Raw genomic sequence first — 22,983 nt, 5'->3', positions numbered from 1 at the left:
GAAGCCGCGTACATAACCGCTCAGAAGCCGCGTACATAACCGCTCGGAAGCCGCGTACATAACCGCTCGGAAGCCGCGTACATAACCGCTCGGAAGCCGCGTACATAACCGCTCGGAAGCCGCGTACATAACCGCTCGGAAGCTGCGTACATGGCCGCTCGGAAGCCGCGTACATGGCCGCTCAGAAGCCGCGTACATGGCCGCTCGGAAGCGGCGTACATGGCCGCTCGGAAGCGGCGTACATGGCCGCTCGGAAGCCGCGTACATGGCCGCTCGGAAGCCGCGTACATGGCCGCTCGGAAGCCGCGTACATGGCCGCTCGGAAGCCGCGTACATGGCCGCTCGGAAGCCGCGTACATGGCCGCTCGGAAGCCGCGTACATGGCCGCTCGGAAGCCGCGTACATGGCCGCTCGGAAGCCGCGTACATGGCCGCTCGGAAGCCGCGTACATGGCCGCTCGGAAGCCGCGTACATGGCCGCTCGGAAGCCGCGTACATGGCCGCTTGGAAGCCGCGTACATGGCCGCTCGGAAGCCGCGTACATGGCCGCTCGGAAGCCGCGTACATGGCCGCTCGGAAGCCGCGTACATGGCCGCTCGGAAACCGCGTACATGGCCGCTCGGAAGCCGCGTACATGGCCGCTTTGAAGCCGCGTACATGGCCGCTTTGAAGCCGCGTACATGGCTGCTCGGAAGCAGCGTACATGGCTTCTCGGAAGCAGCGTACATGGCTTCTCGGAAGCAGCGTACATGGCTTCTCGGAAGCAGCGTACATGGCAGCTCGGAAGCAGCATACATGGCAGCTCGGAAGCAGCGTACATGGGTGCTCAGAAGCTGCGTACGACAACGCTGAATAGCAGCATATATACATGCCCAGAAGCAGCATACATACATTCTCAGAAGCACCGTACCTACGCACTTGCAAGCATGGAGACCATACTGATTGGCTAGGTCAAAGACACCAGGGTTTACACCTGTTGCCATTTTGAACTGAAAGAATAAACTTTTATTCTACGAGGTGAAAACATTCTCCAGAGTTAACACTTCTACAAAATATTATTGTAGGTCAATCTTTTTTTCCTCAAATGAAGTACCACACAATCTGAATAAAGCTTATTCTGTCGAAGAAAACACATTCTTGTATATCACGGACAAGTCTACAAATAGCTTGACCAGCAACTGAAGGAGAACATACAACCCATGCATTTAGCTATTAGTTGACTGACATTACTATTATATTAAATATAACACTTGTAGTGTACTTTTATAACTATTTCCTGATTACTGGCATTTGCAGGTCCTAGCTCGGAATATGTTCTCTGTTTCAGTATATAGTGCAGTGCATTGTGGGAGCGGATGTCAATCGCCGTGAGCTGTGTAAAGAGATGTCTTTGGTAACTGAGAGGATACAAGGAGAAGGACTCAACCCAGGCGAAGAGACTTTTTTTTTTTTTTTTAAACGTATTTTTATTGCAGAATTATGTATGAGAACTCCACAATAGCGTCCCATGCCCACAATGTGATTCACAGGCTCGCATCATTGTAACACTTTACACAGCCACTCAGCCCACATCCCGGAGGCTGGGCGGCAACACATTACCGGCCCCTAAGTATCAGAACTATTCTGGCACAATAGAGCAGATAACTTTCCCACGGCAACATCCGCTTTTCTCCCATCCGCCTCAGTCCCCAGCTGTCCGTCAATATTTTAATACAACACCCCGAAAACTCCCCCCTTCCCCACCCTCCCACCCACCCATTACTGCTGGCGGGGGCCCCGATCCTGAAATCTAGCTAACAATTGCGCCTGCCACCGGTTGTTCGCCTGTGGCCCCTAGGCCTCGTGGTGCCCTTCCCTCCTGGTCCTCCTGTTCAGTGCTCTCCAGCCGGTAATCTTTCAGAGCCTGTACAATCTGCTCCCATGCCCTCACCCATTCCAACCCCTTCTCATCCCCTGCCCTGGTCGCCTGACGCCTCCTAATCACACTTTCACAGCTAGCCCACTTCAGCAACTCAGCCATCCATCTCCCATACGACGGGCCCTCCCGCGACTTCCAGTGCCACGTAATTTCTCTCTGGGCCAGCAGGAGGCCCAAGTCAATGAACTTACTGGACACTTTCGTCTTCGCCGTGTGTGGGAACCAGAGCAATAAGCAGGCCGCCATATCAAACTCCACCTCCCGGTCCGTGACAGCATTCAGAAGGTCCCCCACCTCAGCCCAGTACGTCCCTAGCCGGGGGCACCCCCACAAGAGGTGGTCGAGCTCCGCTCCAAGCTCCATACATCTCGGGCACGCCGCATCCTGTACCTTAAAGTACCGTTTAATCCTTCCCGGGGTCAGATAAGCCCTATGCAATACAAAGAAATGCACCTGCTGGAAGCGGTCATTCCTACTCCCCTTCCATGTTCTCCGCAGAATATGACTCCACACCGCGTCCGGGATGGGTTTACCTATACTCCCCTCCCACTTCTCCTTCAGCGCCGCGAGCGGTCCCAGCCCCTCCCGTAGCAGCCTGGAATGGATGCAGGTGACCGCCTTAACTCTCCCCGCCGCCATCACCACATACTGGCAGGTCTGAACCACCGCGGGCTCCACCAGGCCCTCCTTCCAGTGCCGCTGTACCGCCGCGCACACCGTCGCGTGTAACAGGTAACTCCCATCTGGGAGGCCAAACTGTTCCTGCAGCACCCCAAATGGCGCTAACGCCCCGTCCACATACAGGTCTCCCACCATTTGCAATCCCAGCTCTCCCCACTCCGCCAGCGGCGACCAATCGCCTCCATGCAGCAACGCTGTCAGCATCCCCAGCGGGATCTCTGGCGCGTACGGGTGCACCGCCTTCGCTCTCCTCATGCTCCTGCGCCAGCACTGCCGGAGGGTTCTCTCCTCTATGGTGAGGTCTCGTAAGTCCAGCGCCTGTTGCAGGACTATGTAGGATAAAACGTGTCGCTGGATCCCGGAGTCCCTCTCGTGCTCAGGGCCTCTAAAGACTCTAGCGACATTTTGCGTCAGTACCTGTAGCTGCGCCGCCAGGTAGTACAATTCAAAATCGGGGACCGCTAATCCGCCGTCGAGTTTGGGTCGCACCAAGGTCTCCAGGGCTACCCGCCGCCGCCCCCCCCCCCCCCCCCCCCACAGGAAGCCGACCACCAGCGATCTCAGCTCCGCAAAGACGCGCGGGGGGGATCCAGACCGGCAGGGTGCGGAACCGGGCGAAGAGACCTCTTGTCTGCTGCTTACTTTACCCAGAGCAGCACACAAGAAATTAGTACTGAGGTTGCTAAACAGATCCAGGTGTAATATTTCTGCGGCAAAGGCAGGCGGGGATAGTACAGTGGTCTTCGCTTCAATTGGACAGCGTTGCTTCAGAATTGACGTTGTCAGCCAAAGAGCTACACCTCTCCAACATGCTCGACAACTGGCGCGAGTTTCCTTCGTGATTCCATCCCTTGGTGGAAGCCCTTGTCTGAAGATTGTAGGGGTCTAGGGTGGAGTTGTTTAGAGGCATTGTGCTTTAACTCTTTTAGTAGGGAGGGGTCAATGTGCAAGAGAATTCTCTCCTCACCTTCTCTTCTCTTCTCTTTTCAGGTGGACGCCATGTCTTCTGTGATCATAAAAATTGATGGCGTTGAGGTGGCCATGGTTAGCCCTGGATTGAGTACGACTGTCGTCAACCTCAAACTTCCTCAGCATAATTACATGGGTTTGAGGGTAAGCAATGTTCTGAGAGATAAGACTGTCACCGCAGTGCGTCGGCATGGGCTGTATATAAGGGAACATTTCCAGCAGGCTTGCAGCCAGACCCCAAAGAGGACGGGTCAATGCGCGACGTATACATGGTGAATAAGTTAATGCGGAGTTGGATCTAGGGATGTGACCCCATCACCGCACCCCATAAACATCAAGGGCCATCCATTGATAATTTTCTATCAAGGAGTCCGACTTCATTTGCAGTCAGAAACATTATACTAGTGAAAAAGTAGGATAAAACGGACCCTATGTTGCTGGTACCTTCAAGATCCATGTAATTGTAGCGCTTAGAAATCACCAAGTTAATTATTCCTTCTTTGGGATACTGATTCTACACCTCTCTAGTTGTAGCAGTGGTAATGCGATGCAAATGAACCCTGTGTTTAGGGGGAATAAGGGGACGTGAAATGTAGGCATGCCCTACAAGGATACCCTACAGGGATAATGGACAAGACGAGGTCTTAGTGCCACCAGTGCCATGGGCCGTCTCGCGGTCCCTGGGGCAAGAAGGGTCTGTGCTGACCCTTTGAGGCTGAGGAAGCCACCTTTGAAGTGAGGTGTGGTTTGGAGGGGAGAGATGCGAACTAGAGACAGTAAAGTAATAGAAAAAGGAATCCTAATGTAAATGTTCTGATGTTTACAGGTGCTTGAATGTGTGGGAACACTTCCATCTATGGGTTGGTGACAGGAGTTTGCAGACAGTGCGGTAGTTCCATCGCTTGGTGACCATGGAAGAGTCTGGCATAGTTGTGTTGATATTGAAAAAAAAAATTTAAATTTATTATAAAGAAAGCTAAATCCGCATCTAGTTTGTGCTTTGATGACTTTCAGCCATTGCAGTGTTAAGATATTGTCGACTTACAGGATCTGCCCTGGGCCTTAGCTGAGAGGTGGGGCCCTGACTCTCACCTGATCACTGAACTGCTGTATGGGTTTGGATAGTAATGAGCATTTCAGCATCTGTCCTTGCTCCAGTGATGTGTCCCTCTGCTCTGTTCTCAATGGACACATCTTTAGCTGCTCCTCACTCAGCCCAAGGCCTCTCTGTCCTGTGAGGTGGGGAAAGAGGATTGATGGTTCCCCAGTTTGCTGGCAGCAAACATCAGACTTGTTCTGAAGCAGCACAAAGGAGAGACCAGCCATGAAAGGGCAGCCCTTCAGTCTGGCAAAATTTTTGTTAAATGATGCACATGTGAAGAAGCTGTAACCAAGGTGAATCGAGGGGAAATAAGTAAAGGTATAATGTAACAGCCAAACTATAAAGTTATAACCTCTACCTCTGATTGAGAAGAGGGACTCAAAAAACAACAAAAAAAACACTGTGGATGTCAGCGAAGGAAGCCACGAAGAAACGAGCCAGAATAGGATTTAAAGAATACACTTCTGAGGAAAGGAAACTCAAAAGAATAGTCAAACAGACAGTATTTAGAAGGAGAAGCGGGCAAAGACCATCCAGATTGCAGAATCAGTGGCAAGCGATTATGGCGTAAGCATGGCGGCCACCACATGGTGGACAACAGCTGATGAAATACAAGCTTAAAGTAGAATAAGGTGGACAAGGGAACTAGAGAACATATTGTTTGATAATCTACTGCTACAGACCCTATATGTGCATAACATGTGCTGACTGCTGTTGTAAAACAACTGACTTACACCTGCAGAATGGCAGACGTGGAAGAGAAGTTTGGGAGACAAAAGAAGAAACTTTAAAATAAGCTATTTTCTTGAGCAAAGACCATAGCTTTTTTTTCAAGACTGAACACTTAGTTGAGAGTGAATAGTGAAGGAAAAGAGATGATGATTTGAGAATTATCTGCAAACAAATCCTGTCCATAGGAAGTAAAGAAAGCAAACAGAGTGGTGCTCAGAAGAGGCGGCTGCCACATGCAGAACCCTGGGGTATCGACGCAGCCAGATACTCCCATGTCTTCTAAATACTGCAGATGTATGAAGACCTGAGGAATGGATCAGCAGTGTAGTATGTGTGACACACACACTCTGCATACCTGATAAGTAATCCTACTGAGGTGTGAAGATTTACAAATAGCAGAGGTTGGTAAATGATGAGATGGGTGAAGTTTGTGGGCAGCGTTGCATCTGCAAAGTTTTCTCATCCTGCTTTGTCTTTCGATCCAAAGACCTTTTTAAAGCGGTGTGTCGTTTGTGGGGACTTGTGGGTTCTGGTATGTATGAAAGTGTTATAGATGGACTTGGGGATGTGAGTGAGCGCCCAGGGAGTAATTCAGTGGGAGCATTCAAACAGGGTGGGTGGTAGGTGAAGGATTCGGGAGAAGTATGGTGAAGGCGTCGCTGTGTAAATCTTGATCTTCAAGGGAGCTGATGGACTAATCCTTCTTCACCAAACTTGTGTTTTCTTTCTGCAGGTGTCGCAGATCTTGAGCGGTTTGGTGTGTGTCATATTCTGCTGGACCAATCCATTCCACTTTACTGGACTTTGGACGGGGATTCCGGTGAGAAGTTTGGGCCTGCTGCATTGATAATTGGTTTTAGGAGCACTAACCTAGGCCTTAGAGGCTACAGGGCTTAGAGTTCATAGGAACTGACAGTCTCAGCACCTGGAGGTCCCTTGACCTGGTCAAGGAAGGCTTTTGTGCATAAAGATGTAAAGTTGCAATGAACCAACAATCCCAGGACCATTAAGTACTACCACAGCGTGCCCTTGAGTGAGTAAAACCCATTAAGGTCTATACAATATGTGACCGTTGACTTCGTTCTAATGAGGGTAAAGTTGTGTATTCCAAAGGGGCAATGAGGCTGGCTATGTCGCAGAGCACTGCCGTGAACGAGTGAGCGAGAGAGCAGATGTATTAATGCCAATCCACATTTGTTAAATGCACAAAAGTTGATGGAAGGATTCTTGCAATAAGTCTAACCACTGGCATTGCCCGGGGTGGTATTACAATGCATCGTTCTTTTGCCCACTATGTCACCTCAGTTTGAACCCAGCTATATGCAAATCGCTCTTGACCCGCCTCCAATAGGAACAGTCCAGCCTAAACTGACAATCCAGGTCCTTTCTAAACTGGAACACAGGTAACCCAAGACCGGCTCTGCCCTGATTGGGGCTCTTCAGTCGGGTGTAACTTGATTCCAGTGGCATTGGGATGGGCCCGAGTGATTGCCAGTGGCTGAGAATAATTCAAGCATTCCATCCATCACTTTATGTATAATTTAGCATGTCGCCCTAAGTGTGACAGGCATACCCAGATGTGGGACCGTGTTCACTGAGACACTGGAACCAAACTTTACCTGCCTGACGAGCCCTAATAAGGGCGAAACCGATCCTGGGTTGCTTGTGTTCCGGTTCAGAGAGGACCTGACGGGCAGTTCGGGCTGGACTGTCCCCATTGGAGCAGGGTCAAGACGGATTTGCATATGGCTGGGTCCAATCTGAAGTGGCCTGGTGAATGCAAAACTATAGGTTGGATTGCTACCCGAGCAGGTGCCAGTGGTTGAGATTAATTGAAGCATTCCATCCATCATTTTGTTCTCCACATCTGTTGCCACTTTTGTGGCCATAAAAGCAGACCGTTGACAACCATCCTTTCCAAAGAAATACATCGGACCGACCTTCCAAGCAACGAAACTGCCCAGAATTCTTCAGGGTTTCCTAAGCAGTTATTTAATGACCTGGGTAAGTCAAAACAAAACTAATTTAACCCAAGTGACATGTCATTCGTAGGACTGAGATTCAGTGGAAATCTCTTGAACCATTGAAGATGGCAGGATGGTTGTCGGTGTGCCGTATGACACCTGCCCTTCCCAAACAGTGGACGGCTCTTTGTGTTGGTGTCTCCAGACCTTTCGTGGAGATCCTGAAATCCATGGTGTCCAGCTCTGTATTGGTCTCAGGCGTGGGATTGACCTGGTTTCATCAAGTGCCATTCGTTGGCCTTTTGATGCTAATTAGATGTTCACTCTTCTCTTGGTGGACAACCTTGCCGCTGTCCGTGATCTTGGACACGTGCTGCTGAGATGTAGACTCACCCCTGCGAGCACAAGTGTGCAAACCCTTTGTATGAAGGTGCAAACTTTACCAAATTTGAAAAACGTTATTAAAGTGTAACCAACTTACAACATTGAACTTTGGATAAGAGTATCAACAGGTGAAATATGCTGAAATGTAGATTTTCATTAAAAAAAAACCTAAACCTATACTTTTGAGTAATACTCTCCTGGAAATGTTTTTTGCTGGAAAAATCTTCGGCATAAACCTTTTTGCAGTAAATTTAACCCACAACGTTGATTTTTCAATTGGTGACACACATTTCACATTTGTGAAGATTGCCACCTTGCTTTAACTACACCAGTGAAATTATAAAACTCTAGAGATGACCAGACATACCCATGATAAGGGCTTCAGAAATTGACAACTGTGTATCGAAAGACTGCAGCAATGCAGGATCTCTGCAGGGAGAGGGTCTGAGAAAGCTTTGCAGGTTCTCACCCCAGGGCGTGGCTCATCTGTACCCTTGATCGACTCCAGATCTTCAGGAGATCAGACCCAGCATCTGACTCCAGGAAATGCTGGGGTGGACAAGTGGAGCCTCTCTCTGGAATGAAGATGATTTATTCATGGGTGGGACACGAAGGCAAGCACGCAAGTGAGTTGATTTAGGTTCCAAAGCAGAGCTCCTACACTAATCCATGTTTACTTTTCCATCTTCACTTCTATTTGGCATTTACTTCCTTGCCTTAACATAACAGCACTTTTACTAAGATTATATTTTTAAAGATACCCCGCGACTTTGCACAAAACATTAGGAAAATTACTTTTACGGTAAGTACAATTTAGTATTATGGTTAAAAATCACTAAAGTAATAGGAAATAATTTAAGGTTTATTTTTAGGTCTCAGACCTAGAATTGCTGGAATTCATTTAATTATAATGTAGAGTTGGGCTTAGTTTTAAGAATTCATTATAAATGTAACTATTTAAATTTAAAATCAGTGTAATTGACAGTTAAGGTTAATGTTTCATAATTAAATAGCATTAAGTTAAAAACAAAAGTATTAAATATATAAAGTTAGAATTTATGTAAAGTGTATAATTATTTTAATGTAGGGTTAGCATAAGGGTTAATGCAATCGGATGCAAGTTAAATCGATGTAAATTACTTAAATACAATAAGCATTGGTTTAGCAAGGTTATAAAATAGGGTATTACATGTTTGAACTTCATTAAATACATTCAAATTCGGCTTAGGTTTCATTGTGATGGAAAGTCAAGTTGGAGACGTAAAGGTAAGCTAAAGTATGAGGCTGAAGTAAAGGCGCGGAAGTAAAGGTAGAAGTAAAAACACACAATGTTTCATGGTTCATACTTGTCCCACGCTTCTATGGCGTGTTCCCTCTGAAAACGGACTGAAAAATCATTTTAGGAAATCTATCCTCCAAGCTATAGCCTGCCAAAATCTCCACCGGACACAAATCTATCCATAAAAAGTTCTACCTATATTTAATTATTTCTAAATACAGCCAAACTTGCATCCTGCATGTTGTAAGACTTGGTAGATTTAATTTAACTGCTTTCCATCGTGGGGTTAAATGGAGTTTGAAATTTGTGTATGTAGAAATTTTATAGATTTTAGTAGGGTGATCCTCTGGACTGGGTCCAAAAAACACTTTGCGCATGTATGATCAGTTTACTCCTGAACATAGACTTACAAAATAAGTTTTAAGCCACTTTTTTAATGCATAAAAACACAGTTTTATACCCCTAAAAAAACTTACACCAAGATTTTAGTCTGAGTAAATCGCTGTCGGCATGGGCAGGCAGTGGTTGTTCCCAGAGGGTATGCTATGAAAGTTTCTGCACACCCACAAACGTAGATATGTATCCGTATTCACAAACCTCTCTGCTACACTTCACCAGTGTTGGGGGTGGCCCTCAAATGGATTTATTGCTGCCCTTGACAGGAGTACCTCCGGTATGTTTCTAAGGTGGGTCTCACTCCCGCCTTAGAAACATACTAGAGGTACTCCTGTCAAGGGCAGTAATACATCCATTTGAGGGTGTGATTAAGGACAGGACACCCCCAACACTGGTGAAGTGTAGGGAAGTGGTTTCTCCTTGAGGAAAATATATTTTCCTGTTGAGTAAAAATGCATCTAACACGTAGTGAGGCAAAGCCCACACCCCTGTTCGACTTTATGAACAAGTGAGCATGTCAAAACGCCTCTGCATGTAAGTAATCGGAAATTCATAAAGGTTTCCCAGGAATACATGTGGAAACATTTAACTCCAGTCCCCTAGAACCCTTTATGAATTTGAGCAAGTCGATAACCAACAAACGCAGATCTTAATTTTTGGGTGAATCTGGCACGTTCTTGCCCTTTGTTTCCTCATGATAATTGTTGCTGACAGACACTGTTCTCCTTTACAGCTGTCGAGGGTCTATTTCCAAGTGTCCTTTTCTCACCCCTTGCTTCCCAGTTGTATCTACTACCTTGGAAGGGGGAGGAGAGTGACCTCCAGATGAACTGAGAGCTAATGGTGACCTGGTCCTCTGAAGTTTTTTGCCTTCTCAGGTTTGTTCGAGGTCGTCCATGAGTCACTGGCAGCCAGTAGAGCTCAACAGGCAGTAAATACCTGCTTCTAAATTTGGCTTTCACCATACCCATGACTCCATAGTTCCATTACAACACCTTTCATTGCTGAAGCCTTATGAACGATACCCTTACTTCCATCTTCAGTGCTCGTAACACATCTCGCCAGCACCATGAGGTCACCTGCTGTACCCTCTCTGAGTAAGACAGGTGTCCAGTTGGGGGTGTTACTTGGAGGTGCCCCATGACCACCAGGGAAGAGGTTCTAGGTTCAGGAGTTGAGCAGTGAATGATCACAAAACTCAAGTGAGATGTTCTGTAGGAGAACCTTCGGCTCTCTCTCCACACATGGTTCTTTCCAGGGTTCGAATGCCAACGGTTCAAATATTTTGTCCTCAACTTGGCTTTTTGATATCTTTTTATTGAATTTTTGATGGATAAAGGCACACCCCTGACTGAGACCTCCGCATTCAAGTGGACTAGCTCAAGAGTTGATAAGCTGTTTTAACCAAGTCTACTTTGAAATCCCTGGATTTTTCTAAAGAAAGGAGCCATTGTGAATGCTGAAGTGTCGAACTGTTTGTATGTCTGCATTAGTTGTGACTTCTCAGCCATAGAGCTGAACCACCTACGGTGGATACAAAACATGGCTGCTCTCCTGCTCACCAGAGATAACAAGCGAGGAAACCTCAATCCCTTGCTTGGACCCTTTCAGTGGTTCTTGAATCCCCCAAACTTCCATAGAAAGTTCCAAAGATGCATTTCTTACTGTGACGTATCATCTGCTGGCATCTCCTCCCCAGCAGCGTACCCTCTTAGTAAAACCTGTAAGAAGGGCTTGCCTTTGATGCATGAGAGGCATCCATCACAACTCTCCTGGGGCCATATTGGATTGTGCCCCAGGGGCGCAATAGGCATTTGCGCCTAGTTTGCGCTCCCTGGGGCACTTTAATGTTACAGAAGGGGCCGCAGATGCTTGTGCGGCCCCTTCTGTAATACCGATAGCACAAGCGCACATAAAGCACCAGTGCTATCTTCAGGGGGTGTTCCCTCATTTGCATGAGAGCATGCCCCATGCAAATTTGGGAATCCCTTTGCCTCTGCACCTGCGCCGTATTAAGGATGCGGGAGGAGAGGCAAAGAAGCTCTCAGGAGCCGCAATGACAGTGTGCCACCTAAAAGGTGGTGCACTGTCAGTGCAATCACTGAGTGCGGCCCTCTGGAGGATGAAAAGGGGTCCATCCCCTTGCAGGTGGGTGCAATCTCTAACTACACCGGACTGCAAGGGGATCTCTAATTCCCCTTCAAAGTGTAGATGAGTTGCACTGTGAAAACATGGAGCGGCTTCAAAGTAGCCGCTCTATTTTTCACATGAATGCGCTGCCCCCAGGGCAGCGCGAGTTTGCGGCTGACCTGAGGGCAGCGCATTCATCATCATATGGTGCATTTTCTTTCATTGCGATGGGCGCACCTTTTTAAAGGGGCACCCAGCACAATGAAGGAAAATGTGCCGCATGTATAAAGCAGCTCCAGATTGGGAAATGAGTGAGGTACAGAGAGCAATACAATAATACACCAGCCCACTCCAAACAATCTGCCATGTGTAAATTTGAGAGAAGAAAAACTAGCCTTTTCCCTAGTTCAGGCACAATGACAAGCACATACACTAAGGATTTACTCAACAGTGCTGCCTCTGAAGCTCACAGGAAATGCAACTAGACCGAGTCTACACACTCAAGAACACTTAGATGAGAGCCTGAGCCCTGTGCTCATGACGAGGCTAAAGCGAACGCTCTTCATAGTTTCCATTATCGAGGATTCAGGGGTCTCGGGAGATACTTGTAGGAAAGTGTCCTTCTTGGCTGGTGAGGTCCCCACCTTTTGCTCCAGCACTGATGGTTATGGCTCTGATAGTGCACAGCAGCCTGCTGCCAAAGCCCCAGTGCCAGTTCTCACTCCCTAAAACTGTCATGTGTAAATTAGCAACCCCAATTGACAAGGACTTTGCCCCCCTAATAAGTCCCTAGTATATCTTACCAGTGGTACCCCAGGCATGGGTGGTAAAGGGGTCCACAGGGCTTTCAGCACTGATTGTCCCACCCTGAGTGACCCAAGTACACTAAGCGCAGACTGCAGGAGACGTGCAAACTGCTCAAACCAGACTCTGCCCTCACCATGTGTGACAAAGTCAATGCACTGTCTTTACTATATATCAGTCACCCTAAAGAAGGCCTCCTATAGCCCAGGAGGTAGGGTGCATTATATTAAAGATATGAACACGTAAGTGCAAGCTTAAATGTCCCTATGGTGCCCTTTACCATTTAATGACACTATAAGTAATAGACTGTCCACACTCCCAGGAGTTAGGAGCAGGAAGGAGATAACACCTCCTCCCTCTCAGGATAGCTAGTGAACTGGTGCATCAAGGCAGTGAGCTTCAAAGGCTACACCACCTCTGACGTGCATCCAGGCTGCCTCCCAAAGGAAGGAATAGCCACCTCTAGGCCCCCGGGCACATTTGTACCCGCACAGGTGGAAAAATTAGATAGTCAGGAGGCGTATAACCTTAAAAGGCTAGCCACACCTCTAGGGTGGGCTGCCCGGTCTATCCAGCTGAAGATGACATCTGCCATTTTTAAAAGTGGTAGAATAGAGAATAGTGGTTAGAAATGGGGACCCACACCCCCGGTGTGGTCACTTCAGGGTGCCACCTGCACCCACACCCATAACACCCCTAAATTTAGTATTCAAGGGCTACCCCTGGCACCAGGACCTTCGTTCCGAATAACCTGCATCAAAGAGGACAAAGATTAGACCAGTATCTGTGACGACTTGATTATCAGAAAGCAAAAGAGGGCTACTCGGTCCCTTGGCAATGCTCCTGGAACTGCCTGATCGAGACTTGTCCTAGGCAAACACTCGGTTCCCGGAGACAGAGGGACCCTTGTGAGAGCCTGAAGCACCCTCATACTCCCCTGGAGTAGTGGCACTAGTCCCCTTGAAGAAACAGAGCCTTTAATGGGCCTGGCGGCGCAGGGCACGCCTTAATCTCCGGGTTCACCTGCTTTGTCAGACAGAGACACGGGACACTCCGTTAGGCGTAGAAGATCAGGTTTATTAGCTGCAGCTCAGTACAGTGGTCCCAGAAGTACACTCTGTATGTTCTTAGGAGACTGCCACTTTACTTCGTGGCGCACAATCTTTTATAGCACACAGACTCACAAAGAACGCTCCCAATGTATACATGCTTAACCAATGAGAAAAGTTTGAAAACAAGATATTAAGTAACCCAAATAAGCCTCTCTTTCAACTCTGTTTGTCACCCTTCCCCACAAGTTAATCAGTGGTAGTGTCTACAATTCGACTTGCAGGTGGCAGGACACATTTGTATGTTTCAAAGGACAGTTGTGAAATGAGAGAATAAAAGTAGAGAATAGCGAAGGCCAGAAGATTAGATAAAGTCAGGAAAGAATGGTGCGAACCAACAGATAGTTGAAACAGGGATCAGTCAAACCAGACAAGGATTAGTGGACTCGGCCAGACCCTGACACCAGTTTTAAACAGAGGCAGGAGGTTATTTGACACGTCGCAATAGGTAAAGCAAAACAACACCTCGTTCACCGTGCTGCCTGAGTGAGGGCAACACAAAATGGCGGCGGGACACAAAATGGTGTGTGGTAAATATTTCATTACCTGTACTATTTTTTATGCGGTAAAGTCTAGTAAGAATAACTCAGTAAAAATAAGAGGCAGAATCCGTGGTATTAGAGGTTCTGAAAGGCTTTATTCCTCTACAAAGGAATTATGGTTCGAACCATAGGCATCAAATTCCATCACCACGAGGGTTCAGGAAGGGAAGGCAATACATTATTGACAAGTAAAGATATTTATATGAAAAGCATTACATTAAGACAGATGCAGGAGGCGTAACAGCTGATAATACAGATAATAATACACATACGTAATGAAAAAAGGCGTACATATAGGCGTAACTAGAAACGTCATTAAACATGATGTCACAAGTGGGTGGATCCCTAAGAGAATCCTGCAATGTCAGCAGAAATATTTGGCAGAGATGCGCGCGCAGCCGCATGACGTGTGATTGACGTGCAACTAGAGGGTGAAGGGGACTTGACATTTAGCTCTACATGTGGAGACAGAAGTCTGGGGGTCATGTCAACCTAATCCCAAATCATATCTAATATCTTATGTTTAAAGAACTGTATTATCCAAAAGGAAAGGTCTCTAGGATGGAATCTATTCTATACTGACTGTTAGTGCGTGTACAAGCGTCTAAGTGTCTACATGAGATGCGAGGGGGCAGGAATCTTCCATGGTAACAGGGGCTATGAATTACTTGCATGAGGACAGTGAGGCCTGGCCCTTTGCTCGGTAGCTGGAAGAATGTTTACCTAAACTACTAGACAGGAATGCATCGGATGAGGAGCGGAGCAGATAATCTTGAAGGTGAAATACAGTTTTTGGCAGGCAATAGGCCGGATCAGGCACCGTTAGCCGCGCAGGGAGTAGGACAAAGTTCATGGATACAGATGCGGGCTCAGACTGGAGCTTTCAGAGGCAGAAGAAAAAGGAAAAGGCTTGATGGCAGAATTCAGGGCCTACTCGCCTGAACTGTAAAACGTGGAAAGTGAACCACATAAAGTCGGTGGCCTTTCATACTTAGGAATGGAATATCTGACCCATTCATGGCGGATCTGAAAGAGGACATGTTGACGGTGGACGCACATGTATTTGCGTCTTCATAACTGGAACTGGAGGGAACATACATGTACTTGTAGCATGCACATGGAGCCGTTGGGGTCTAAGATAGGGGACATAACTGATCATAAAATTCATATTTCCTCAGGTGGCTGAATACGAACGAAATCGGAAAACTGAATTACCTCAGACCCTCCCTTTGCCATTACTCAGACAAAACACACAGACTCATTTTAATCTGAGTCGACATCAATGGCCATGAGGTCATCAAGCTGTTGCTGCAACATAATTTTAATGTTCTCCGTTTTCCGTGACACAGGCCTTGGGACACACATAGTGGCACAAAGACCACAGATCGCGGGGCCACACTGCATACAGAGACAACAGGAAAAAATGATGGCAAGAACCATTCCAAGGAAGGTTAATACCTTCCATCCCCATTTGGACAGTAATCCCCAAAACCATTCCAATAAAGACCAATCTCCTTCGTCCTGATGAATCGACTCGGAGATCACATGTAATTTGGAGATGGCTTGGTATACCGTAGGGGCATCGTCGGGTATATAAATGCAACAGCTAGAGCCGATCAATTTACAAACTCCACCACGATCCGCAAGAATAACATCCAGAGCAATCCGGTTCTGCAATGTCATGAGACGATCCACCTGAAGTTCAGCTGTGAGATTACTCAATGCTCTCACAGTGACATCTATGGTAGTCTCAACCACACAAACCAATTGTCTCATGTTTCTACTGTTGGCCATTGGGCCCCAAAAGGGGAGAAATCCTTTAAGGAAATCACCTCCCTCTTGTCCTGCCGTGTCTTCTGAATCAATAATCCCTCTGCCATATCTGTTTCTGTGATGACCTGAAGGAGCAGTGTATGTAGGAGGGAGAAGAAAAGCTATATAGCACGTTCCTGAAAAATCCGTTGGTAGCCACATGTAGGCTCTATCGTGGCAGACAAAATACGTGCCCTGAGATGGCACTAACGGTGGCGAATTCTGAGATGTGTAAATGTATGTATGGGAACAAGAACTCTTTCCTTGTCCCGTGTCAGTAGTCTGGCCATTCATTTGTAAACAAATGTTACCTTGATGAGATACAGTCCAAATTGGTGGAGATTTTCCCTGTTTAACTCTATCTGTAAGGCTAGTAACGTAACGAGTCACGTTCCAACCATCATATGTCCGTTTCTCATCAACAGGAATCTTACCATTTTCCACAATTCTAGCCATAGCTACCATTCCCTTTATCAGAGAACTATGACTAAAATCTGGTCCACTACCATATGAACCAACCGGACGTTTAAATCTGTTCTGATATGCGTTTGAAAAAATCACAAAATAGGCCCAAGCGGAACCTTCATAAGAAAATGGAAGGGCTAAATATGGCATCCCTTTCTCTGTGGTATGAGGCATAAGTCCACACACCCAACAGTCGGTTGTGTTGGCTACCAATTGGTGTTGGTGCAACAACTGGACAAATGAATTGTTAAAATATTCTGTTCTCCTGATTAGTTCATGTTGGGGAAGCGTATGAAATTGATGTGGGGAGATAGTAGAATGAAAAGGCAAGGAAATAGAAGTAGGGACAGATTTGTGCTGCATAGCATGAACAACCCAACCTACACAAGCCAATAAGGTACTTAAAAATATTAAAAAAAACAATGTTATGCCACATTGACTGTACAATAATTTACAATATTTCTTTCTCATCTCTTCCTTCTTATCCTTCTTTCCCAATTTGACATCCATCCTCTAAAATTGTTGCTCACGGCAATCTTCCTTACTCACTTGGTTGGGATTATTAGCCGTCCTATGACACTGCAAGTCCTGGGGGCCTAGCCACTATACAGGTCACGAACCAAGACTCCTACCGTGACCCTGCAACCTGGACAGATGATACATGTCACAAAAGAGATGAAAATCTCAGGTGTCCTTGACCAGTCTAGGCCTTAAATTATATCGAGTTCTGTTCAGTACAGTTTGGTCCTGAAATAGTGTCTGTGGATCTGTAGTGTTCAATCGGAGATGTGGTGGTACGGCTTCTTGTAAAACATCGTCATCTTCTTTCTCTGACCGAGTTCCATCTAGGTGTGCACTACTGAAAGGTACAAACCGGGGGACCATTTCGCCTTCAAAATCACCTACACCCTTACGGACCCATTGGTCAAAAGGCGTTAGAAGCATTTAACAGAAGAATTAGTGAGGTGCCTAGTGTTCTGCTCGTTTTTACCTGTTTTAAACAACCAGCTTTAATCATTTCGCCGATTTTGCACATTTATTCATTTTAGGAGCAAGCAGCAAGTTGTTCGTCGTCTTGTATTTTTAATTAGTTATATTCATGTACACTTGCCTATTTGCACATCTTAGTTTTATTTAAACTTGCGAGGTGTTCTAATTAGCATTGGGACGGAGTTGTGTGTTATACTCCGGGGCGGTGGCCATATTGGGAGGAGAGGGTCAGCGGTGCAGCTACCACGGGGATTCCCTGCCTCCTGACTTAAAAGGGGCGGATGTGGCGACCGCGCGTTAGAAGCATTTAACAGAAGAATTAGTGAGGTGCCTAGCGTTCTGCTCGTTTTTACCTGTTTTAAACAACCAGCTTTAATCATTTCGCCGATTTTGCACATTTATTCATTTTAGGAGCAAGCAGCACGTTGTTCGTCTTGTATTTTTAATTAGTTATATTCATGTACACTTGCCTATTTGCACATCTTAGTTTTATTTAAACTTGCGAGGTGTTCTAATTGGCATTGGGACGGAGTTGTGTGTTATACTCCGGGGCGGTGGCCATATTGGGAGGAGAGGGTCAGCGGTGCAGCTACCACGGGGATTCCCTGACTCCTGACTTAAAAGGGGCGGATGTGGCGACCGCGCGTTAGAAGCATTTAACAGAAGAATTAGTGAGGTGCCTAGCGTTCTGCTCGTTTTTACCTGTTTTAAACAACCAGCTTTAATCATTTCGCCGATTTTGCACATTTATTCATTTTAGGAGCAAGCAGTACGTTGTTCGTCGTCTTGTATTTTTAATTAGTTATATTCATGTACACTTGCCTATTTGCACATCTTAGTTTTATTTAAACTTGCGAGGTGTTCTAATTGGCATTGGGACGGAGTTGTGTGTTATGCTCCGGGGCGGTGGCCATATTGGGAGGAGAGGGTCAGCGGTACAGCTACCACGGGGATTCCCTGCCTCCTGACTTAAAAGGGGCGTATGTGGCGACCGCGCAGCGGGCGCGCCAAAGGCACGCCAAAGGCAAGACCATCTGCGCCCGTCCGCGCCAGCTCCGTGCCTAGGGCCAGCCACGCTGACAGTCTTTCTCTCCCTCTAAGAGTAACGTGGACCAGATCACAGTTACTTGATCTAAGTAAGATCTCCTGTTCGTTTCCCTCTATTTGCAATTTCCCTTTATCCAGCCCTTTTGTGCACAAATGTCACAATTGTTGTTTTTCCTTATGCCCTGACTGGAGTGGCATTACGAATCATGCAGTCGCTCCCAATCAGTCCTCCTTCATCAATACTTATTCCATGGGTCTGGTGAATTGCCGCTCGCTTCCCAGACACGCAAATGACATATGGCTTCTATTGTCTACCTCATCCTGGGATGTATTATTCCTAACTGAAACCTGGATCAAAGACTCCTCCACCCCAGATATTGCCCTTGCCATACCTTCTGGTTATAGCTTTATGGGATTAAGTCGAGAAGGCTCCAAAACAGGTGGTGGAATCGCGGTGATCCTAAAGAATCATCTGAAAATCACTTCGCGAAGAACTTTAAATATTATGCCCATCGAAGCCTCATATTTCTCAATTACAGACTCCTCATCTGCCATTTCCTCAGGTATTTTGGTTTATAATCCACCGCACACTTCTCAACCCATTATACTTGAGCTGTTGGCAATTGCGGCTGACCTCTCCCTTAAACACCCCCACTTTTTGATACTGGGAGACTTCAACCTTCATGTTGATGTAAAGAGCTGCAATCACGCAACTCAACTTCTCGAATCTATGCAAAACATAAACATGAAGCAAAAAGTAATTGGCCCCACTCATATTGCAGGTCATACTCTTGACCTCATTTTCTCGAATTGCGAGAAATTAATAATTCATCCCCCCCTACATTTGTTATGGTCTGACCACTTCTTAATACCTTTTGATCTACCTGTGACCCAACCTGTCAAACAAAATTCTATGATCAGAACTCAGGGCAGAAAATGGCACAAACTTACTCCTACTGCCCTGGCGCAGTACTATCATAACAATTTGACTTCCCTCCCGGACGATCTCATTGAAGCGGTGCTTATTCTAAATAGTGATTTAACGTCTGCAATTGATAAAGTCACGCCTTTACAAACTTTTACTTCTCGCAGACAAAAACCATCGGCCCCTTGGTTCACACCAGAATTACGGGCACACAGAAGCATGTGCAAAAAGTTGGAACGACGATGGAGACAGGACTATGATCGAGGTGCCAAGGCCCTTTATCGCCAAGGCCTCAAAGAGTTCCGCAAACTTAAACGCGACTCCATGAGTACCTATTTTTCAAATTCCATTACCAAAGCAAAAAACTCGACCAAAGCCCTATTTAATATAGTGAAAGATTTCACTCATCCTAGTGCCCTATCCACTCCAGTTCCCATGTCCCAAGCACTGAGTGATAACCTATCAAACTTTTTTGCAGAAAAAATTGCAAACATCGCTGCATCTATTCTTCAGAATAGTTCTGACTTCACTGAAGATCCCGCCCCCAACAGCAAGCAGACTTTCACGGCATTCCAACCTCTTACCAAAGAGCTCGCCTTGAAGGTATTTTTGGAATGTAAATCGGGCTCCCCTTTGGACCCTGCCCCGGCCTTTATTATGAATGAAGCGGCTCCCCTAATGATTGACCCCTTACTTGACATCTGGAATTCTTCTCTATTAACCGGAGTTGTTCCTTCCGTTTGGAAACACGCAGTTCTTATTCCTATTCAGAAAAAACCCGGCTTGGATCACACTTGTTTAAATAATTATCGACCGATATCACTTTTACCCAAACCGGCAAACGTTCTTGAAAAAATCGTCCAAAAACAATTGTCCCACCATTTGGAATCTAACTCTCTACTTCACGATACCCAATCTGGCTTCAGACCAGACTACAGTACTGAGTCAGCTCTACTTGAGGTATCTGAGTCGATTCGAGAATGCACGGATAGGGGAGAGGAGGCCATGATGGTACTCCTTGACCTGTCCGCGGCATTTGACACCATTTCCCATGACAAACTCTTAACTCGCCTGCAAGAAGTGTAAGGATCTTACCAATAGGATTCTGCAGGAGCGCCACGGAGATCCGAAAGTAGACGTCGCTGGCCCCTGCCTTCCACCAGCACCTAATGCCTCTATCAGAACCTAGAGCGCACAGGTACTAGGGGAAAACAGGGAAACAAAACAAGGTAAGAGGGGAAGATATCTCCACAGCTATAGACCACTGCTCTTTCGGGATGTAACACCACCAATGAAGTTAGGCCTTTGTAGGACGCCCCAGGATGCTGTGTCTCTAAAAGGGAATGCCAGAATTAGGAAAACAGAGAGAGAATATAGTGGAATGATATTCAACAGTAAGAAGGAACTAAACATACATGAATACCTAAGATCTGCTGTTAGGGGTAGGAAGCTTGCAGAGGATAGTCCAAGAGGAAGCCTTCTATATGTTTTCCTAAACTGAGAACATAAGAGACAATAAATGCAAATACCATTAATCTCTCATTTCCTCCCCTTCCCCACTATATACTTTTCCCCGTTACCAGGTATGCAAGCAGGGCGATGAAATAGACGATACACTGCTTCACTGTAGTGCAAGTCGTAGTCCGCTCCAAAAAGCAGTGTGGAAAGGTGCAGTTTCTTACGGAGTCCTCCTGGGACACAGGGAAATTTCAGGGAAGTTTCAGAAGACCAAACTCCAAAATTCAGGTGAGAGCAGCACCAGCGGAGATGTCGACAGGAATGAGGAACGTAGGGTAAGCGGAGTCCACAGCGGGACAGGGAAGGCACCCCAGACACCCGGCCGGCCCTCGGGAGATCAGCTCCGGAAAGGCGGGCGGAGCGCTGGGTATGCTTAAAGCAACAGTTGGACAGGGAAAGCACCCCAGACACCCGGCCGGCCCTCGGGAGACAGCTCCGGAAAGGCGGGCGGAGCGCTGGGTATGCGGGGCTGTAGATGGAGGCAGGACAGTAAAGTAAAGGAATGCCTCAATAACGACAAGCGGGAAAGCCGCTAGCTCACTCAGCCACGGGAAAGCCAGATAGGCAGGCGGCACGAGTAGAGAGTTCAAGTATACAAAGTTCCGGTACGGGAATAGCCAAGACGAAGTCTTTGAATACCCGAACGGAGTCTCCAGCAAGGGAACGCCTCGGACGGCGTCTAGAATCCAAATACAAGAGCTGATAAACGGAAACAGGAATACGCAACAATGGGGCAAACACTAGAACGCGAAGCACCGAGTCCTGGCGTGCTCCGCCTCTTAAACAGTCTCGTAGTTCACTGAGCATGCGCACCGGCCCAGACTCCGATCACTCTGAGCATGCGCACCTGCACAAACTCTAAGCACCTCGTCCTGCACTCGGCAATCCTGACAAGAAGTAGGCATTGGTGGTGCACCTCTATCATGGGTAAAATCTTTTCTTACTAACAGAGTACAACAAGTGATGCTGGGTTCCTTTTTCTCCTCAAAAAAACCTCTGATTTGGGGTGTGCCGCAGGGCTCTGCCCTCAGCCCGCTCCTTTTTAATGTTTATCTCAAACCTCTGGCAAATGTAGTTGAATCCTGTGGCGTCAAAGTTACTTTTTACGCGGATGACACCCAATTGGTGTTCTCCTTTAAAGACCACACTGAAAAAGCATTTACCTGCTTCCGCCTTTGTATGCTTAACATCGCCTCTTGGATGTCTGCCAATAATCTTAAGCTTAATACAGATAAGACTGAAGTCTTATTTTTTAATCAAAAATCTCCCTTACCCTCCAATTTCTGGTGGCCGACTGTACTTAATCCCCCCCCGGAACCGGTTCTAGCCGCCCGTAACTTAGGATTTCAATTTGATACCTCCCTCTCCTGTAAGACTCAAATCAATAAAGTTACCTCAGCCTGTTTCGGGAAGCTACGTATGATAAAAAAAAATCATTCCCTACTTACCGTTGGATTCCCGTAAAACTGTAGTCCATGCCCTTATCACGGCACATCTAGACTACGCCAACAGTTTGTACGTAGGTGCTCCTACTTACCTCATTAATCAATTACAAAAAGTTCAGAATGCTTCAGCCAGGCTAATTTGTAATATCCCTTATCGCCATTCCATTTCTCCCCATCTGGTTGCACTTCACTGGCTCCCAGTAAAATTACGCATTCAATTAAAAATTCTAACTCTAGCCTTTAGAGCCCTCTCGGATAGAGGCCCCTTTTACCTTCGTTGCAGATTGCGATTTTCACAATCATCACGAAACCTCAGGTCCAATCATCTCCGCTTTATGATTTGCCCTCGTTTTCGTCTTACACGTACAGGAGGAAGGTCCCTGGCAGTAGCCACCTCCAAACTATGGAATCAGCTTCCCATAGAACTAAGATTTTTGACGTCAGAACCCCTATTTCGGAAAAAACTAAAAACCTGGATTTTTTCCCGTCTTCTGATTTAAGTTACCTTCCTCTTTAACTCCCCTGATTCTTCTGCAACAATGTTTTAGCGCCGGGACACCTCCGTTGGAGGTAGCCGAGAGCTCTATAAAATACTAAATAAATAAATAAGGGCAAGGGCACCTTTTTGCAGTGCACGCCATGGATCCAGTTTTTTTTCCCTTCAACTTTCACTGCTGTACATGTCACCAGAAGAACTTGTCGAGGCGCCTTCCAACGAGGTTCCAAATTCCTCGTCCTCGGAACATTTTTCACACAGACCCAGTCTCCAGGT

General features: G+C 46.7%; 1 protein-coding gene across 4 annotated transcripts in view; it reads left to right on the top strand.

Annotated features, from left to right (window-relative positions):
* The window catches only part of LOC146839435 (uncharacterized), a 141,238-nt gene that overhangs the window by 74,581 nt on the left and 43,674 nt on the right, over positions 1-22,983 (top strand). For all 4 annotated transcript variants that reach the window (XM_085651486.1, XM_085651488.1, XM_085651489.1 and 1 more), the window contains 2 exons: positions 3,589-3,711; positions 6,135-6,221. In XM_085651486.1, coding sequence (XP_085507612.1) covers positions 3,589-3,711; positions 6,135-6,221 — 210 coding nt within the window. The remainder of the gene's footprint in view (positions 1-3,588; positions 3,712-6,134; positions 6,222-22,983) is intronic.

Source organism: Triturus cristatus, chromosome 4_1, assembly GCF_964204655.1.
Source record: "Triturus cristatus chromosome 4_1, aTriCri1.1, whole genome shotgun sequence".
In the NCBI taxonomy this organism is placed as follows: domain Eukaryota; kingdom Metazoa; phylum Chordata; class Amphibia; order Caudata; family Salamandridae; genus Triturus; species Triturus cristatus.
This window is presented reverse-complemented; position numbering and strand designations above follow the sequence as displayed.